The sequence below is a fragment of the Astatotilapia calliptera genome, chromosome 10, assembly GCF_964374335.1.
Source record: "Astatotilapia calliptera chromosome 10, fAstCal68.1, whole genome shotgun sequence".
In the NCBI taxonomy this organism is placed as follows: Eukaryota; Metazoa; Chordata; class Actinopteri; order Cichliformes; family Cichlidae; genus Astatotilapia; species Astatotilapia calliptera.
The window spans coordinates 15,051,874-15,071,811 of NC_137431.1; the positions used below are offsets into that span (position 1 = coordinate 15,051,874).

Consider the following 19,938-nt stretch of genomic DNA (forward strand, 5'->3'; position numbering starts at 1 on the left):
ATTCTAGGGCCTTTCACCTTGAGACAACTGTTGTTATCATTTGACTCCATATAAATAAAACTGAATTGAATCCAACTATTTGCTGGCAAACAAAAACTCCCAAACAGCTAAAATACTTTGCTTTATTATCTTTTTTAACAAATACGCTGAAGTACATCCACAACAACACAGTTGAGATCTCCTTTTTAATCAAGTGTTTACATCTACACGCTTTGTACAGATCTGTATACAAAACAATAATTTACGTCCCATAGAAGTCTAGTTACACTTAACTATACAACAACTTGTAAATGAAATAAATATAAAACAGATAATCACAGGTGATAACAAAAAAATGAAAAAAAAAAAAAAAATGTAAAAAGCCAAAAGTACATGTACACCACCAGCACCTGTCTTCTGAAGTTGCATCTAAAAAGATATACATGTTTCCCTTTCTACAGGCAAAAGTACATCTGTGTAGGAGAAATCAGAGTTCAGTCCTTAGTTTTATAACAGCAGCACCAGATATACTATTCAACTCTCATTTAGACCAGACACTTATATTAGGACACTGATCTGGCATATTTTTTATAACCCAGTCTAACATTGGTAGCATACTGATACTTGCAGATTACCCTTTTTCAGTGATTTAAAAGATATGTCAATTGTTACAAAAAAAATTTTTTTATGAACAGTTCATCAGTTTTCAAAAGAAATTGAGGAGGAAACATTTTCCTCTCTTCACATATTTTAAAAATAAAAAAAAGAAAGAAAAGAAAAAGTCATGTCAAATTAAAAGGATTTCACTTCCGAGAAAGCATTAATGCGTTAATTTAAAAAAAATAAAAATAAAAATAATACTGTTAGTGAGGGTGTCATCTCTACAGCTTTGGGCACTTGTTCTGAACAACGTACAGTACGCTTTTGGACTTGTAACAGAAATATTGGACATTTGATAACCAAGCATTGAGGGCAAGTGACAGCGTTCGGATTTGTGTGCACGTGTGAAACCTTATTCACCAACATGATGCATCCAGTTTCTCACTGTGTTTTTGTAGCAAATCAATGAGCATAAACCCCCTGCCGACGAAGCTTAGAGTGACTCCCCCTCTGCCTGTATTTGTGAGTTTAGTCAACGCACCAGGAAGCATTATGTTACAAAGTGGTCGGGTCAGAGCAAAGGAAGCACAACGGCTGCGCTGCTTTTTTTGTCCCTCAAGCTCCCTCTGTTTCTTTCTCTCTCTCCCACTCACACACACACACACACGCGCTTTTTTTACCAAGTGCTACTGGAAACAGGTTGTTAATCCAAACTGCTGTTAAATACATTTTAAGAAAATTATGCAAACATTTTTAAAATTACACATCTGTTTTTAAGACAAATAATTAGGACCATTCTGATTGAGAACTGATTGCTATTTGCAAAAGTTAAAAAAAAAAAAAAAAAAAGTGTATCTACAAAGAGACATCTGCACAATCTGCCATGCACACTGTCACCACCAAGGGACATGCAGTTAAAAGTGCGAGTCTACAGAGGGGCTTGGTTTGCTAACTCTGACAGAGCATTAATGTTATCTACACGTGTATACATATCTGAACAAACAGTAGGCCGAGGATTTAAAAAGAGCAAAACAACAGAATGGACCGAGTGCAGCACACACACTCCGCACTACTTCAATGTGAATGGCGACGTGCCGAGGGCGCGGTGGTCGGGGTCTGACGGATGCTTCAACATTGTTCTTTGCTGTGGCACAGTATTTGGCTCAGTCAGAGTCACTCTGCCTGCACCACATCTTTGTGGTGACGCATGATATGCTGGTTCTTCTCCGAGGGTCGTCGGAAGCCCTTCGAACAGATCTCGCAGCGGTGCGGGTAGTCCTTTGTGTGAATGGAAATCACGTGGCGCTTGAAACCCGACGCGTCGCCGGTACTGTAGTCGCAGTACTGGCACTGGTAAATCCGCCTTTCTTTTTGTCCTTTGCCAATAACTACAGTCACGCTGCTGGCTAAGCTGGCCGCGCTAACTCTTGCCGGCGGACCAGAGCTGCTCGACCCGCTGGGCCCGGACTTTTTCGGCGTCACAGCAGGAGTGTGCGTTTCTGTCCTCTTGGTCTCACTCTTTTCAGGTGAGGCCTGTTGCTCCTTTGTGTGGACTGACAAGATGTGGCGACTGAGAACAAAGGGGTCTGCGATTTTAAAGTTGCAGTGCCGGCACTGATGGACTTTCTTAGTACGGTGGGATACCGAGTGCTTCTTCAGTTCAGACGGCCGGTGGAAGCCTTTCCCACAAACGGCGCATTTGTGGGGATAGTCCTTGGTATGAACAGATATGATGTGACGCTTCAGGTCACTGGAGTTGGAACTTTTGTGATCACAGTGGGCACAATGGTGGGTCTTATTCTCCTCGTGCGTTAATCCATGCTGCATTAACTCCTCCTCCTCTGCAAACGTCTGGAAACAGCGCTCACATTTGTATGGCATCTCTTTGCTATGCTTAGTCTTGATGTGCGTTTTGAGATTAGAGGAATCGGCTGACTTATAGTCGCAGTACAGGCAGGAGTAAGGCTTCTCGCCGGTGTGAGTGCGCATGTGTTTCTTTAACTCCGAAGGATGTCGAAAGCCTTTGCCACATTCCACACAGATGTGGGGGAAGCTTTTGCTGTGAACTGCCAATAAGTGTCGATTGAGCAGCCCTTGCTCGGCAGTTTCATAGTCACAAAACTTGCATTTATGCATCTTGGTGGGAGGTGGAGGTGGCTGGCTCTTGGGCTCCCGGTGGTGGTGCTGCAGTCTGTGAGAAAATAGTGCCGCCTGCTGGTGGAACTCCTTGCCACACATTTCACACTCGAAAGGGGCCTTGCTGCTCAGAGCATGCACCTCCATGTGATTGTGGAGGCTGGCTTTCTTGTTGGTGGTAAAATCACAGTCTGTGCATTGGTACTTTTTCCTGGTCAAAACATCCTGGTGGTGATTCTTGGTGTGGCGTTTCAAGAAGCCTCGTGATTTGAACTTCTTACCACAGAGCATGCAGGGGTAAACGGTGAGGGGCTGACCATATGGACCGATGATAATGGCTGGAGAGAAAGAGAAAAAATTAAAATTCAATTTGAGAAAAAATAAATAAATAAAAGGGAGAAGGAAATGACCACATCGCTGGTCATTTCCTTCATAAACAGAAGCTTTTTTTTTTGTTTTTTTTGAAGAACAGTGTTTATCTTCAGTATTTCAATACTGGTGAAATTATATATATAAATTAAATGTTTCGCTGTACAATATTGAATATGAACTGAACTGAAAATTAAAGCAACAAAAGTAGAACATGTACTGTGCAGCAGCACACAGTAATTGTGTGCTTTTAATCAAGCTTAGTGTACAAATAAAATCTGAATTCAATGTCAACCAGCTTTTACTGCTCAGAGACAATCGTATTTAAATAAAGAGGTGTCATCAAAACAGCCCATCAGTACAATAAACCGGATAAACTAGTTAACTGCCGCTAGCAGGAAAGTCATAAACAATGAGCCCTTTTAAACTGTGCTAACCACTATAAAAAATAAAAATCATATTATGTATTATATTGAGTGCTAATGCCAAATACAAACAGGCATGATTTTAGAATAAATAAATAATGCAGTTATTTTTTTATACAAATTGCATATTTTCTCAGTTTTTCTCATAATTGCCTTTTAGGATGTAATGTGTTACAACTGCCAGGAGTGGGCGGTAATGCACAATGAAGCTGCTCGTCAACAACTATTAAACAAGATCAGAAGAAGTTTTTGCTTCTAACACAGCGGTCTCCAACCTTTTTTGCGCCACGGACCGGCCTTTAAGGTGTCGCGGATAAATACAACAAAATAAAACTAGTACCAGTACCGAAAAAAAGAAGATTTATTCATAACACACGTGAAAAGACCCAGGAAAACCAAGTAAACGATAACAAAATGACGCTGAAAACCGATAAAAACCCTGAAAACTATACATTTCACACCTGAGCCTCAACTCTCGCGGCCCGGTACCAAACGACTCACGGACCGTTACCGGTCCGAGGCCCGGGGGTTGGGGACCGCTGTTCTAACACACTGAACTGGTTTGGATGGTGCTGTACAAACTGTAGAAATATGCACAGCCAACAATGTGAAAATAACAACTACGCTTAGTTATACCACACTCTTAATTTACTTAAGAAGAAAAAAAAAAAAAAAAAAGGGCACTGGTGTAAAAAAAAACCTCACTATTATAATATATCTCAAAATTAATTGTTACTGATAGAGCCGCTGCTTTCATCATCTCTTCTGCTATTCAGTCCTAAAAAGACTAGACAAATCCTCATTTTTATCCAAACAAGCCTGAGAAGTCTGTGTCTGATTTGTGCCGTTCTCACCTGTCTGGACTTGTCGAGGCTCTGACCGCCTCTTGGTCTTGTTGCGCTGTCTGTTGATTTCGTCCACCCCGTCCGATTCGTCGATATGCAGCAGCGCGCTGGCTGCACCGTTCCGGTTCTCACAACTCTCACTATCTTCTGCACCTGTGAGAAAAACGGCACGTCTTTGGCATATAAACAAACAAAACCGGTGCGTGTAAAGCTTAACCAGGACACCAAGAGACGTGGTTGATGCACAGGCTTCCAGTGTGGTTTTTAAAGCAATTTAATAGACAAGGGTGCTGACCATAAGCAGCTGCCCAGGCCACAGGCATGAAGTCCTTGCTTAGAGACACGCTGTCATACGAGCGGTCGTGAGTTACTGGCTCTTCGCCTCCTACCACCACCTCCATATAAACCTCATCAGTCACCTTGGACCCACCTGTAGATGAGCCCAACAGGTACAAAACCAAAAAACTGGTGACGTTCAGTTTCATGACAGCTGTCCCCGCTCCTTGCATCCAGATGACTCACCGTGGTTTCCTTGATTGTGATGAGAATCCCCGACAGACATGTAAACCATCTTCTCTCTGAGCGTATGGCCCGAAGACTCTGTTAACGCTACGTTCTCTGTGTCCCCGTCACTGATGTCAACAGATTCTCCTGCACAATGAAACTTAAGTTCAGTTCTCTACTTTCTGAAAAATAGACCCAAATAGAAAGGCTTTCTGCAGGATTCAGCCAGTATTATTTATTATCATGATTCTTTTATTAACAGAAAGCTAACTGCCACTCACCCATGTCATCTTCCCCAGAATCAGCCTTGAAGATGTAGACCTTTATCACCTCTTGTCCATCCTCATCTTTCTCCACTTCCTGGTCCTCCACAGCTCCTTCCACTGTCACCTCTGTTCCATCCTCAGACACCATTTTACCAGCTTCATCCACTAGCAAAGGGACACACATCAGACTTGATTAAACAGAGTCACCAGCAGAGACTTTGTAGCAGTTTAATTATGACATACTGGAAATATTTACATGAAATGAGTGCAAATAAGGTACTCAATCGTTTAAGAAGCTTATCTAAATATTAAATCTAAAGATCAAAACTTATCATGATTTAGTATGATCGCTTATAAAAAACAAAAAAAACAACAGCAACAAAAAACCCTTCAATTCCACCTTTTCAAACTAACATCTTCATAGCATTTATGAAGAAAATCTCCGGGTACTCAGGGAAATTAGAGTAAATGAGTCCACCCCCCCCCCCCCCCCCAAAAAAAACAAAAAACAAAAAAAACTGATCTTTTGTTTTGTTTCAATGCAAACTACTACTATGCAAGAGAAAGAAGTTGTACAGTGTGTCTGTCCACAATTTTGTAATTTTAAATAAGCCTGGGAAAAACAAAAACACAAACTGACCACCTCAGCTCATTATGTGGCTATAAGTGTGATATTTTTTCCCCAGCAGGGGTGTGCACATGCAGTAGTTATGTAGCTGGATGTGCAAAGTAACTAAGGCAAACTAAGCCAAACACATAAGTGCTTCAACTTGTACAATATATAATAACAAGGAAAACTTGACACATTCAAAAACACATTGAAAATGAGAAAGATTTGCTTATTTACATTCAATTCAGTTTTATTTATAAAAAAAGCTGAACAATCATACGATCCCCTATGAGCAACCACTGAGTGACAGTGGGAGGGAAAAACTCCCTTTCAACAGGTAGAAACCTTTAACAGAACCAGGCTGAGGGAGGGGCAGCCATCTGCCACCACCATGGCAGTTGGGCTGCCACAGCACAATGAGCAAGCTACATATGGTTAAAACCATTGATTTAATTTCACAGGGGTACTATCACTGTGCTAATCTATAAACTGTGTTTACATTAGTTGTTGAGGTCTACGTTTCTGCAGGTGGGAAGGTGCATGTTAGCCTACACTGTAGATTTAAACCTTTCGTCCTGTCATTTACATGGATGTTTCCTTTTAAATGCACCGCAAATGCATATAAATTTTCCATCTCTCCAAGCGACAGATATTATACAGATAATAATAATAATAATAATAATAATAATAATACAACAAACCAAAGACATGTATGCTAAGTGTAAATGCAGCACAGTCTAGTAAACTTACAGGATATCATTAGATAATCTCCACAGCCATCTTGGTCATCGTCCTCCTGCTGCTCTGGGTCCAGCCCATCTTCAGGGATGTCTCCCATGGCAACACCTTCCTCCTCACCGTCCAGAGCCATCACACAGGTTTCTACAGCAACATCTTCATCTTCATCGCAGTGCACGTACTCAGAAACCACATCCTCAACAGCATCCTGGATCACAAGCTCGTCTGGGGCGAACCTGTGAACTGCCATGCCTTCCCCTTCGCCTTCTGACACCAACACAGTCTCTTGAAGCTCCACAACAAACTCCTGCCCGCCGGCACCACCTTCATCTAGAAGAAGCAGGATTGCATGGTTAACCAGATAACAGTGAAGAGCAAGGGTTTATTGTGTGATAATGATTTAAATGGTCATACAGTCATAATATGACTTTGCTCTGGATGGTCATGTCATCTCCTTCCAAACAACACTTTCACTCAAATATTTAAAGTTATCTGGCTATCCACAAAAAAGAAAGAAATCCTGCTAGTACTATTGTACTTCTCATACCAGCAAGACGTACTCTGTAAGTATAAGCATTGCTAATTACCCGATCCGTGCAATATTATTTTAGGCTCTTCAGAATGTATTGCAAGCCTGGTGACATCCTCATCCATTGTCCTCGCACTGCATTTGTTACTGGACAGCTGAAACCAAATGATAGACAGCTTAGTATCAAGTAAGCACAGGCAGAAAATTATGCAGATAATAGGTTACTTATATATTGTAATGCTGTTACACACCATTGCCCTTCTTATACAATATTTTACAGGTGTACGGTTATGCTTTTCTGTATGACACTCAGAGCAGCCACTCCAGGTTACTCAGGACACACACACACACACGATATGTGATGAAAGCACTGCTGCTTTGACAGCCTCAAGCCACTGGAACTAAAAAAAAAAAAAGATTTAAAAAAAAAAAAAATCATATGTTTATGTCCCAAATCTGCTTTAAATCCATTTCAATTTGTCAGAGTTACCACACGAGCTGCTAATACAAACGTGGCCAACATCGCCAAATGTTAGCCCAACAATGCTGGTGTCATTTCTTTTCCACACTACCCCATGAAGCCCCTAATGTGCCTGGCATCCAGCGTGTTTTCAAAAAAAGACTTAGTATAACTTGTTGAATCACTGTAACGTGAATCACATGATACAGACCAGTGGCCTGGCATTGTACAAGTACTGTAGCTTGAGCAGTTCCTTAACAAAGTGGTTCTCAAACTTTTTATGATATGCTCCACTTCAGAAGCCCTCAACAGAGAAGCATAAAGTATATTAAATCAACTTTTAAAAGTCATCTTTTTTCCCCCCACTTTGGTTGAGTCCATGCTTTTCTACAGTCACCCACACTCCTCCATCACTGGCCTTTGCTGCACAATTCCCTGCTACCACCATAACAGTTAATGCCTATCCTTTCAAGATTCACTTTACAGCAAACGGGGCATGTATGGACATCTGTGGGCTTGATACTGTAAACATGGTGTACACTCACTAACCTCAGTTCTCGTTTTGTCCCATAGAAAGTGTGCTCTTCTCTGCCCTGGAGCATTAAAAGCCGTCAAGCATCCAAATCAGGCTTCAAAGACTTGATTGTTACCTCACAGTACTCTATAAACCAACTTTTGAATCGAACTTTATCAAGAACAACCCTGGTTAAAATCGCGCTGTAGCCTTGCCTTGGCTCACGCAGTGTTTCTTTGTGAAGATCCAAATTATTTGACCTTTAATTCTCACACACACACACACACACACACATAAACCCCACGACTTCAGCTTTGTGGTTTTAACCTATTTTTAAAAGGGACACCACAAAATTAAAAAAAAATAAATAAATAAAATGTGCTTTACACTGTTAGCTCGTGTATGCGATAACGGACAGAAACTAAAATGACCAGTGCCATTATTGTCATGCCCGCATCACTACAGTTAACAGAATCAAAGACACGTTTCGCCTCCCCACCCAAAAAATGGAGGTAAAGTTGAGCTAATGTAGGACAAGAAAAACAACACAGATATCTCTCTGAAACTAACACAAGGGAACACTGAGGTGTAAACAGAAAACGATGCAACCGGGTTGCCATTTAATTTCCACTGAATGTACCATCCCCCCACCTCCAGGTGGAAAAATATGACAACGGTGTGAGGAAGATGTGCGGCACAACCCCGCATCACTTGTGCTCAAAAGACACCGACATCACATAAAAAAATAATTAATTTTAAAAACTCGGGCGATCGGACACACTACGAGAAATCTATAGCACAACACAAATCCCGATGAGGTGATTCACGGCAATGTCTTCAATTGACCACTGGAGGAAGATTAGCACTGATTACACATGCAAAGCCCGACTGTCACGGTGCAAACAGACGTTTAGAAAAGGCTGATTGCACGCACACATACAGATGCGAAAAGATAAAGATGCAAAGAAACGAGGCTTTCGTTAAGTGCACACTTATGTCGCTCTGTACCGGCCAGCTAGCGAGAGGAGGGCTGAACCCACACACACACATACCTTTTCTACAACCAATTTCCATCACACAAGCGTCCGCCATTTTGTTAGCTTAACTGCTGGACGAATGCTAATTTTAACGTTTATTAAACTACTCCTCGGCGACGACAAGGTGTCAGACGAAACTGAGGCTGAATGGTGCGTTGCATATCAGCCGTCAGCTATCGATAACAAATGCCGATGGTCAACTACGACAGACGAATATACAATCCCTTTTTTCCGGGTGGCTCGCTAGCTAACGGGATAGGCCTGATTTGCCAATTACGGCCTCTATTGAGGCCCCGGCCCAGAAAAGAAAAGGCCCAACCCTTTGCGGCCTCTCAGAAAAAATAAAGAAATAAATTAAAATACAACATGCATGTAAAAAACAAAAGGCCACGGGCACGTACAAATGCAAACACAGCTCTGAAATCGGACGCCTTTGGCACAAAAACGAGCCGCGTACCAGATTCGTGCTGCAGGGATGCCTCTGTCCGCTCCTCGGCTTCCCAGGCCGCCTGGTTCCCCCAGACTCGGGCAGGATTCAGTCGGGAATTTTGTGTTATTTGGGCGGGCCGGAGAGGAGAAGAGAAGGAGGGGTTAGGGGTTGATTCAGGAGCACCGCTGAAAGCAAAGCAGGACGTCTCGAGCCAGATCTTGTCATGCTACAGCCCCCCGCTCCTCCAGCTCCGAGGCCGCCGTCAGCACGACACGTCACAGCCCGAGAGCAGCAGGAAAATGCGGAAGGGTTGTGGTGGAAATCAGCCCGACAGGCACCAAACAGGCCATAATCTAAAGAACAACGCGGGTCGTGTGAAAGCGTGCGTTGCAGCGGTAACTCTAATTAGTTTATGCTCCATGGCTCGGTGTATCAGCAAATAATTTGACTGAGGACTACGTCAGTTCGCGCCAAACAACAGAGTGCATCACAATAAAAGGACAATTAAACTATGACCTCAAGATAGAGAGCATTGCTTCAACATTTAAACAAACCGACGACTGCCCTATTTTATGAATGAACCTATCACTTCTGCAGTTTTGTTAAGCCTACAAGTATAGCTGTTTTTCCCCACATCTGCAGCACAACTGTACCTGGGTAGTTTATGTTCTCCCAAATAGTGTGTTAACTGCGCTTCTTTTGAACTCCATTAAAAGTGATCTAAAAAGAAAATAAAACTAAAGTGCAGTTAAAAATTTCCAGAAATTAGACAGAAAATATCTGAAATGCATCCATCAGTTTTAAATATGTTGCCGTTTATCTACTGATAGGGTTTTTATTGCAGTTAATCAGTAATAGTAACAGCTTCTCCATACTTATCTTTATGCATACACACTTCTACACTTTCACTTTTGTTAAAATTACTCAGTATGTAAGAGGGCCTTTTGTTTTCTCTTATATTGTGACATTTCAGCATTTAATGAGTAAAATGATCCCAGAAACTCTTAATGCCGTATTATAATTCTAAGGTCTGATTGAATTACAATGTGCATATGATTTAAAAAAAGCACTATAATATTAGTCAGCTTGGGAAAGGCAACATAGCAAAGAGGCACAGGATGATATGTAGGTTGTGATGGAAAATCCCAAACACACAAAATCTATATTTATTAATGTATTTATTAGCATGCTTGTTCAAGTCTCACAAACTTTCCAGCTGTGGTAGATTATTATGTAATTATCACGTTTCAGTGTTCATTCATCAAACTTCTGAGATCAGTGTAAATTTAGCAATGACCTCAAAAGTCCCAGACATGGTTTGTGATCAGAAGGGAACAGCTGATTGATAAATGCATTTATTGAGGCTGCTCCAAGTCACTGATCACATAGAGCAAAGTTCACTGCTATCACCAGACATCAGTACAAGTTTAAGAGTGGCAAACTCTATTTGGCAGACATTTTCAGCAGATTTTTCTTTTCAATGGCAAAAAGACGCCACCCCTCCTCAGAGGACAGATCCGCTGCACCTCTTCTCTTGTAGAACTCAATAGACTTGGTGTTGTTTTCTGCTACTATAAAATGCATGGCGCTACAGCGGGTCTTCACTGCCGTCTAGGAAAAAGGAGAAAAGAAAAGTGCACGCGTGAATGCAGCTGAAATAAAGGTGACTCTGTCACCAGAAAAATGTTGAAGTGTGCAATGTTAAAAGTACCTCGCTCAGCACCTTCAGGACTTTTGAACCGATGCCAAGACCTGGTGAAAGATTACGTGTTCATGGAGCAATTAAGAAAGTTCTTTGGCAATGAGTACAAATTGTCCCGCAAAGTAGGAAAGAAGTCTCTCCTCTGTTAGTCATTAACCTTTAGCACTGCAATAAAACTTTTCATCAAACATACCACGAAACTCCTGCATGATGAAGAAATCTTCCAGGTACAGAAGCTTTCCAATCCATGGGTCATATGTAAAGTAGTACATAGCAAACCCAACCACAGTGTACCCTTGAAGAAAACACAGAGCAGGGGATTAAATAGTGGATCAGACCCGTGAACAACATTAATAGTTCCTGAGAAATATGAGAATATTTTTAAGAGGCGCATTTTTACCTTCTGAGCTCTTATCGTTTGGGACTTCAGCAACCAAACAGTGGTAGAATGGATGATCCCCAAAGCCATCTTCAAGCAGATCTGAAAAAAACAAAAAAAACCATAACATTATTAAATCTTTAAGCTTTCTCAAACTCCAGATCAATGCAAACTTCATCGTGAAGCTAAATCACAGCACCTTTTTCTGTCAGCATCACCTTCTCCTCCATCTCTTCAAATTTAGCAAGCTCCTAAAAGGCAAGGTCATTTAGTCATATTTCTGTTAGTTAAGCATACTCCCAGTTAAAGGCTTGAAGTATTATCAGTTCACATATGGTTTACCTTTATGAGTCGCAGGATATCTGAGACATCCTTTGGTTCAGCTGTCCGTAATATAAAACTGGCCATTTTCTCTTTTTACCCCTTTTCCCTTTGCTCACTAATCCTCTGAATGTAAACAAAAGCAAAATTTGTTTCTTCATCCGCTCCTCAGGAGTCTACCCCCCGACAATGAAATGGGGAAACCAACATACACAGAACTGCATTGGCTGCGTTGCAGAGTGGCAGAGCAGCTTCAGACGCTTCTCTTTTAAACATCCCAGAAAGAAAGGTGACCCATATATGGGCAAACAGCTCATTACATCCTGTTTCTTTTCCTTTTCTGCTCGTCCCTTATCTTTGTGTTGACTGGACGACATTTGAATGTTGTTTAAAAGGTTAATATTAACCAGACCTAAGAAAAAAAAAAGCCAAGCACATCTGTTATGCTGAGTAAAGAATAACCCACTTTTGAAAATGAGTGTAAAATATTTTACATACAAAATCAACCCATAACATTGAGCCGGTTGTTCTTCCCTTGCTAAAACTTACTGCTTCTTTGCATTCAGATGCTGTTATTTGCATTGTGGGAAAAGAAAAACAGTTTATATAACAGGTTATATAACCTGCTTTTAACAGCTTAAAAAAAAGAGGGGTGTGGTTGAGGATGAACATTATCTATAGGTGATCAAGTTAGTAACCAGCAGCTGATAAACAAACTTCAGTTACCTTATTGTATGAAACATTTGAGTTTGTTTTACTCATTCGAGAGCAAATTTTACCCTTGAAATCACAGTGGCACTGATACTTTTGCATGCATTTGTTTCTCTTGCAAAGCCAAGCAAGCAGGGCCCTGCTGCAATAGTCCTTAAAAGCATTTTAAAAACAAGTGCATCTACAAAAAGACTGAATTTGAACTCAGGACTTTCTTGCTTTGAGGCAACAGTGTAGCCAACAGGCCATCATGCTGCCCAAAGGTCACAGTGAAGTTTGCATATTGCAGCTATAAACTAGAATGATTAAATGAGTTTTCAGCATGCTAAGTAAATGCTGAAGGCATTACCTGCATTATTCACTGCACATGCTGGACAGCCTGGGGCTGTTTTTTTACAGCAAAATGTTTGTTCATCACATATTTACATTGTATCAAATTCAAAGCACAGACAGCAGAGAGGAAACGAGTAGTTTCATTTCTGTATCTCCAGAATCTGGGAGTCACTGGATATATAGTCACTGCAGAACATTTTGGATCAGCTGAAGGCTTTTCAGGGAGTTTTTAAGGACATCCTGATAGTAACGAATTACAATAGTCCAGCCTAGAAGTAATAAATGCATGAACTAGTTTTTCAACATCACTTTCAACACCGTCATGGTTTAAGAGACCAGACACACAGCAGTTTAGGAAAACACATTTTATTGGAAATTTTAAAGTGTAAGTGTTGGATTTCAGAGACTGGGAAAACAAATACATCAATTCAGTTTATCGAAATACTTCAGCTTGCCTGAAGGATCAGGAATGATCTGTGGAAAAGAAATCATTAAATTAGTGTGCAGCACATTTCATGTAAGAAGACCTATATGACACATAATGTAGATTTCTGATAATAAACTAGTCATAGTGCAATTCCCACTTAACAATGGAAGAAATTAGCAAAAGGTGAATTCTTATCTTTGCAGTGTAATTGCTGGGTAATAATTTAAGGTAAACCATCGAGGCCAAACTGAACTGTTTTAACTAAACAAATAAATAATAAAACCTCTTTTGAAGGAATAACAACAACAACAAAAAAAAAGTGGTGGGTCTGATTTGCAAAAACAATGACAATGTATCTCATAGTATACCTAATTGTCAATAATAAGGTCTATGTTACTCTAAATGGGACCATAATTTACTAAATCAAATCATGATGCATTAAGAAGACTTGAAACTATAGACTGAGATCATTGTTCACGTGAGCAGCAGGATCATTTTCTAATCCTGTTACACAGTCAGATGCTTTTTTGCAACTAGTGCTGCCCCCTGCTGGCCGCTAAACAGAAACAATGCAATTTTAAAGCACTTCCATCATGCTTTCACTTTTCAGACTCAGAAACTACATCCATCTTTGTATACAGTCTTCTTTATGGCAATCAGCCTGAGACAGCTCATCAGTTTTTACAAATACATTGCTGCCTGTCTGATTTTTTTTTTTTTTTAAATATGCTGGAAGACAATAGCAGTTAGTGCCTAAGGATCCATATTAGTCACTGGCCCAGTGATACTTACTGTGTCACTGCCTGGTTTCCATCCTGCTGGACACACTGTGAAAACAATAACACAGAACTAGTCAGAATTTAAAGAAGAAACAGCTCAAAGACTCAGCTGACAGCCAGCTGTTTGTTTCTAGGTATTCTGCATAAACGAAGGACAGTCAGACATTTCAGCTGCCAATAATAAAATCCATCGTTTTACCTTCTCCATGTTTGTCTGTGTACTGGAAGGCCTGGACCAACCGCAAAGTTTCATCCACAGATCTTCCCACTGGAAGATCGTTCATAGTGATCTGCCTCAGGATACCTTTGCCATCAATGATGAATAGACCCCTGAGGAAGACATGGATGAGTTAGAATAGAGCATGAGTGGCTGCTCAATGCTTCCTGTTAATGTTTCCATGGGGGTAAATTATCTAAATGTCAGCAGCAGGACTCTGCCTCATATATGCCATTTGTGGTTCTAGAACTATTTAAGCCTTCCTGCATAAGGTGAATAAGGCACGTTGTATAACGAACTTTGAGTGCTCAGGTAAAGTTGAAAAGCACTGTATAAGACCCAGTCCATCTATCATTTACACACTGATCGCAACCATTAGTTTTACAACTGCAAATAAAACCTTTAACTTACAGCAAGGAGCCATAACAATGCTACATAATAAGCAATATTTCTTTAAGCTGCTTAAGCTATAAAACTTTGATGATGGCTATAACTTCACCTCAGTGTGTGTCCTTGGTCCTCCAGGTAGACACCATAGTCTTTTGAAATCTGGTGAGTGAGGTCAGACAGCAGAGGGATTTTCATTTGTCCAAGTCCACCCTGCTTCCTGGGAGTATTGATCCTGTAAAAAACAGAAAGCAAAAAACATCAGTCTTCATTATCATAAAATGAATAAAAGTCTATCAAAAGTACATACAAAAGGTTAAAGTAGTAGAGCAAAATAATACAACATCATCTGTTTTTATTAGGGTTGATCTTCAGCCATTAAATTGTGATGGAAACAGCAATCTCACCAGGCCAAGTGTGTGAACTGGGAATCTACTGAGCAAGCGACCACCTCCGTGTTGATGGCTTGAAACTCGTGCAGACGATCACTGAATGCAATGATCTCAGTCGGACAGACAAATGTGCTGCAGAAAAGACAAAACAAATGCTTTCACTTGAGAACAACGCTGTGCAGCAATCCCAGCAGAATGTGCAAAGTGATAATGTAACGTGCATTCGATGGTACTTACAAGTCCAGGGGATAGAAGAAAAAAACGAGGTATTTGCCTTTGTAGTCCGACAGCTTCAGCTCCTTGAATTCACCATTGATGACAGCTGTTCCTTCCCAGTGGGGTGCAGGCTTTGAAACTAAACCAGGATGAAAAACCAAGTTAAACGTTTGGACATAATATAACGCATTTCGTACTACAACTAGCAGTGCACTGTATTTAACCAGTGGAATAAGCCCCAAAAGGTTGATTCTGTTAATCTGGACGTTTTTAGTGTTTTCAGTGGGAGAAACGTTTAGTCACTTATCCAAGTGACTTCTTTAGTCTCAGCCGATAAAAGGTTTCCCCAACCTTTTAAAAAGTACATTTGCATCATGTCATAAATATGCAAATTGTGGAATAGGCGCAAAATTACGCACTTTGCCCGGTAAAGTCTACAAACTCATGTTTCCATATGGAAGAGGAAAAACCTGCAGTAATGACAATGACTCGGACATCTTCACAGTAAATCTCCCATACATAATCACATGAGTTTAGTGGTCCCCTTTTATTATTTTGAAAGTAGTGTTATTTATGTTATCAGGTCTGTATTAAAAAGTGTAGGTACTGCGCCACACACAGTCATGTGTCAGAGGGGCGGGGAGAGGTGCTCATGCCAAGATTTTCAGAGTATGACGTGTCCTACAAAAACCATGAGAGTTCAGGTTAGGCTTAAACTTTAAATAAAGATATCACCTGGGGATTTTAACAATAACTGCAAAATTAAACCATAACATGGGTGCTTTGTGCAGCACCAGCCTGCTACATCAACATGCACAAGCTGCTAGTCGTAGTTTGACAGGAAGGAGAAAGCAGCAAAAATAAAAAAAAAATAAAAAAAATTAAATCAGTGCACACTTTAAATATGCAAATGCTAATCTAGCAGCACTCTCTGGATGAAAGCATGAGAGAAACTCACTCTTGGCTTTGCTGAGGTGGAGGGAATGGTCGGACACGGGCACACGGAAAGCCTCTCCGGGATAGACGTGTCCTCCCGCGTAACTTTGACACTGGGGGTTTTTCACCTGAGCGCTTTCCTCTGCAGACGTGACCGTGGCGAGGAGGAGCAGAGCGGTGCACAGAGCACAGAAAAGCTCCTTCATATCAGTGTGGAAAGCAGACTCCATTGTTACGTCCCTTTAACAGCACGTAGCCACTCAGCAGCAACGCGCCTCAGACCTACTGCAGGATTGGAGCAGTCTTCCTTGTTCTTCTTCTTCGCTCAGGTTTTTCCAGTAGCTGACATCCTTGTTTTCGCATTGCTGCCATCTTCTGGAATTAATTAGCCCATCAGGCGTACTGCGTGTATCACTGGCGTGCACACACAGTGCCAGTTTTCATCTAGAAAAAACGATAGTTCGAAATGTTTTGAATGGATTTTGATATATTTTTGTCGAGGTGTGGAGTGGGGTAATGTTAACAGTCCATTAAAGTTTGGCTTACATCCACCAATGTCTTCAAAATCAAGCTTTATTGGTCAAGAACTGATAAAGAGCCTTGTAACTTAGAGCGACCACATACAGATTTAAAATATGCCACATTTGACCTCTGACCTCTCCTTAAAGGTCATTAGATTGATCTGAAGGTCAAAGTAACAATAATGCCATTTATAGGATTGAAAGTGATGCTGCTTATTACTGTTTGTGTTGACAGCATACAGACATGTATGATGCATTTGAAACTTGACACTAAAACAATTTAGTTTCCAGATTACTTATAGTACTGCCTCTTGACATTGATGGCAGTGGGAGTGAAGCTGTATAAGCACCCCAGCAGCCTCAACTCCATCATCATTACAGCTGTGAAGATCATGATTATATTATAGGAGGACAAAGGACCCAAGGTGTCCATGAAAGCAGCCATGACACTGCAGAACCTTTGCACACAAAAAAGACAAACAAAAACAATGACGAGCGTCCCGAGTACTGGGAGACAGCTATTCATTGCACCAGACAGGTAAAGAAAACTTTCATAGCGTTTATCTTACACATGTTTGAGGTCCCTGAGGTCACAAGAGCTTCTTTTCTCACGCAGCCTTGCTGAGCAGACAGCTGACAAATAGAATTACACAGAGAAGACTGAAAACTTTCATTGGTATCGATCACTTCTGGTTTAGTCGATACAAAATTTATCATAAAAAGCATAAAAACACTTTCGATGTCCAGTCCTCGGAAATTCAGCTTCGCTGTTTTCTACTTTATTTAGCCCAAATACACAGACTTCTTGAAGACTTTGGGCTTTGAAGGGCTTTGAAATGCGAAAGCCTCTAAATTCACATGTTGATCTGCATATGGAAAAATGTCAACAAATGTATCTAAAGGACAGAACAAGCTCTGGGCGTAAGAGCACAGCTTTATAGTTGAGTAAAGTTGAATGAAATCATTCAAGGAGGCTGATTACAATAATTCACATAGACATCTGCACATAGAATCAGAATCAGAATACTTTATTGATCCCAGGGGGAAATTATTTTTCGTTACAGTGCTCCATTATAAACAAACATTAACAGAGACAGACAATACACTAACTAAGAATAGCACAATCTATACAGGCATATATGTACATAAAAGTCACTTATTAATAAATAGCGGAAAAAGAACTTGTGCAAGAAGGGTGTAGCTGTTGCAGTAAACAGTGTGTTAAGTGGATGTGTTGTACAGGGAGATGGCCACAGACAGGAATGATTTCCTGTGTCGTTCAGTGGTGATTTTCGGTACTCTCAGTCTTTCACTGAACGAGCTCCTGTGACTGACCAGCATGTCATGGAGTGGGTGGGAGGTATTATCCAACATTGTCTTTATCTTGGACAACATCCGCCTCTCCGACACCACCTTGAGGGAGTCCAGCTCCACCCCCACAACATTACTGGCCTTACGAATCAGTTTATCGAGTCTGTTGGCATCTGCGACCCTCAGCCTGCTCCCCCAGCATGCACTGGCCACAACAGACTCATGTTGAAGGACATCAGTTGCCTCAAAAAATAGAGACGACTCTGGCCCTTCCTGTAAAGTGCTGTGGTGTTTTTAGCCCAGTCCAGTTTATTGTCAATGTGTATACCGAGGTATTTATAGTCATCCACAATGTCAGCATTGACCCACTGGATTGAAACAGGGGTTAAGTGTTTCCTGGTCTTCCTGAAGTCCACTATCAATTCCTTGGTCTTTGCCACGTTGAGCTGCAGATGATTCTGCTCACACCACGTGACAAAGGAGTCAACCACAGCCCGGTACATCTGAAGATGGCAGGTCTCTGTGCAGTGGCTGAAGTCTGTGGTGTAGAGGGTGAAGAGGAAGGGGGAGAGGACAGTCCCCTGTGGTGCTCCTATGTTGCTGATTACCTTGTCAGACACACACTGTGGGAGACGTACATATTGTGGTCTTCCTGTCAGGTAATCAACAATCCAGGACACCAGAGAAGCATCCACCTGCATCGCTAATACTTATCACCCAGGAGGGTCAGCCTGATGGTGTTGAAAGCACTGGAAAAGTCAAAAAACATGACCGTCACAGTGCTGGCTGGCTGGTCCAGATGGGTGTAGACACGACTGAGCAGGTAGATGATGGCGTCTCTGTTCCGAGACGAGGCTGATACCTACAGTTCTCCAACAGGATGCAGGTACTGGACCATGTTATCAGGAACCTTGAGCACATTACACTTAAAACATACAAAACACAGAACAGGCAGTGAGACAAGCTGCAATGGTATCATCTGGGTGGAAGAAGCGATCAGCGGGAGGAGAACGTGGATAAAAGCTCATTCATACATAGCCTCGCTTTGCTCTGAAGAGTCATTCATTTTAAATTATGATTCACTGAGAGTGATTAAGTTTACTGACCAGCAAAGATTCACACCACAGTTATACAAAGGGGAAATACAAGGAAGGTGACAGAAGATTGATATTGATCCTCTTTGATTGGGACTGACATCTTATATAATACGGAACTAACTAAGGACAAGTATTATATGGGAACAAGGTATGACTTACCAGTCAAAACCAGTTAGTTTTAGAGTGATAAAGGGAGTGAAGTTTTGTACATTTATTTAACAGTAGCAGTAAAAAGTTACTCTGCAGATTCAGGTTTTACAGGTGTTCCTGTGATAAATTAATACAATCTCATGCACTGCTAGAGATTAAAGCCTTCTAAAGTTCAATTCATCTGCACCAACAGTATACTGTGTGAGGGAAATTACTGTTTACAGATTTATTCAGATGCCGCAGATATATTTTTAAAGTACATTTTCTGTTAATACAACTGCACTTTTTATTCAAATTCTAGATTCTTTCACACCACAGGTGTGAATGTGCGAGTGAATGTGAGCGCGAATGGTTGTCTGTCCCTGTGTGTTGGCCCTGCGACAGACTGACGACCTGTCCAGGGTGTACCCCGCCTCTCGCCCCATGACAGCTGGGATAGGCTCCAGCGCCCCCTGCGACCCTGAAAAGGATAAGCGGAAGCGAATGGATGGATGGATTTTAGATTCTTGTGAGATAAAGCAGTAAATGAAGTAATTCACTTGATGTGAATTACTTCATTTACTGCTTTATCTCAGTGTGAACAACAGGAGTCGAAAATTGTTTTCACTACATATTGC

At 41.2% G+C, this 19,938-nt stretch overlaps 3 protein-coding genes across 6 annotated transcripts; all 3 read right to left on the reverse strand.

Annotated features, from left to right (window-relative positions):
* Positions 1-1,324: 1,324 nt before the first annotated feature.
* LOC113030776 (zinc finger Y-chromosomal protein 1) lies at positions 1,325-9,726 on the reverse strand. 4 transcript variants are annotated; one of them, XM_026182479.2, is made up of 8 exons: positions 9,470-9,726; positions 7,060-7,156; positions 6,485-6,802; positions 5,140-5,289; positions 4,877-5,005; positions 4,650-4,784; positions 4,364-4,507; positions 1,325-3,053 (listed from the first exon to the last, which is right to left on the reverse strand). In XM_026182479.2, the coding sequence occupies exons 2-8, from the start codon at positions 7,124-7,126 to the stop codon at positions 1,753-1,755; spliced, it is 2,244 nt and encodes a 747-aa protein (XP_026038264.1). In that variant the 5' UTR covers positions 7,127-7,156; positions 9,470-9,726; the 3' UTR covers positions 1,325-1,752. The 4 variants fall into 4 exon arrangements, with proteins under 4 accessions (XP_026038264.1, XP_026038266.1, XP_026038267.1 ...); XM_026182481.2 differs by having other exon boundaries at positions 9,414-9,664; XM_026182482.2 differs by lacking the exon at positions 9,470-9,726 and adding an exon at positions 8,011-8,030.
* Positions 9,727-10,603: 877 nt separating this feature from the next.
* On the reverse strand, positions 10,604-12,194 carry LOC113030464 (diamine acetyltransferase 1-like). Its single transcript, XM_026181949.2, has 6 exons — positions 11,866-12,194; positions 11,723-11,774; positions 11,545-11,625; positions 11,338-11,439; positions 11,154-11,194; positions 10,604-11,053 (listed from the first exon to the last, which is right to left on the reverse strand). Exons 1-6 carry the CDS (start codon positions 11,929-11,931, stop codon positions 10,886-10,888), a joined length of 510 nt encoding a protein of 169 aa, XP_026037734.2. The 5' UTR covers positions 11,932-12,194; the 3' UTR covers positions 10,604-10,885.
* A 1,044-nt stretch (positions 12,195-13,238) lies between these two features.
* On the reverse strand, positions 13,239-16,656 carry prdx4 (peroxiredoxin 4). The gene is made up of 7 exons (XM_026182803.2): positions 16,265-16,656; positions 15,328-15,445; positions 15,106-15,222; positions 14,811-14,933; positions 14,294-14,424; positions 14,108-14,142; positions 13,239-13,362 (listed from the first exon to the last, which is right to left on the reverse strand). The coding sequence occupies exons 1-7, from the start codon at positions 16,470-16,472 to the stop codon at positions 13,312-13,314; spliced, it is 783 nt and encodes a 260-aa protein (XP_026038588.1). The 5' UTR covers positions 16,473-16,656; the 3' UTR covers positions 13,239-13,311.
* Between the last annotated feature and the right edge of the window lie 3,282 nt (positions 16,657-19,938).

Bases quoted from the DNA above. Each gene is read 5' to 3' on its own strand.
- LOC113030776 (XM_026182479.2), bottom strand. From the start codon at position 7,126: ATGGATGAGGATGTCACCAGGCTTGCAATACATTCTGAAGAGCCTAAA. The intron at 6,803-7,059 runs GTAATTAGCAAT...TGCTTCTTCTAG, and splicing joins AATAATATTGCACGGATCGG to ATGAAGGTGGTGCCGGCGGG. The intron at 5,290-6,484 runs GTAAGTTTACTA...TCCCTTTGCTAG, and splicing joins AGATTATCTAATGATATCCT to TGGATGAAGCTGGTAAAATG.
- LOC113030464 (XM_026181949.2), bottom strand. From the start codon at position 11,931: ATGGCCAGTTTTATATTACGGACAGCTGAACCAAAGGATGTCTCAGAT. The intron at 11,626-11,722 runs GTGCTGTGATTT...TGTTTTTTTCAG, and splicing joins GGTGATGCTGACAGAAAAAG to ATCTGCTTGAAGATGGCTTT. The intron at 11,054-11,153 runs GTACTTTTAACA...CCTTTTTCCTAG, and splicing joins TCCTGAAGGTGCTGAGCGAG to ACGGCAGTGAAGACCCGCTG.
- prdx4 (XM_026182803.2), bottom strand. From the start codon at position 16,472: ATGGAGTCTGCTTTCCACACTGATATGAAGGAGCTTTTCTGTGCTCTG. The intron at 15,223-15,327 runs GTAAGTACCATC...TCTTTTCTGCAG, and splicing joins TTCTTCTATCCCCTGGACTT to CACATTTGTCTGTCCGACTG. The intron at 14,425-14,810 runs GTGAAGTTATAG...TGTCTTCCTCAG, and splicing joins GACCAAGGACACACACTGAG to GGGTCTATTCATCATTGATG.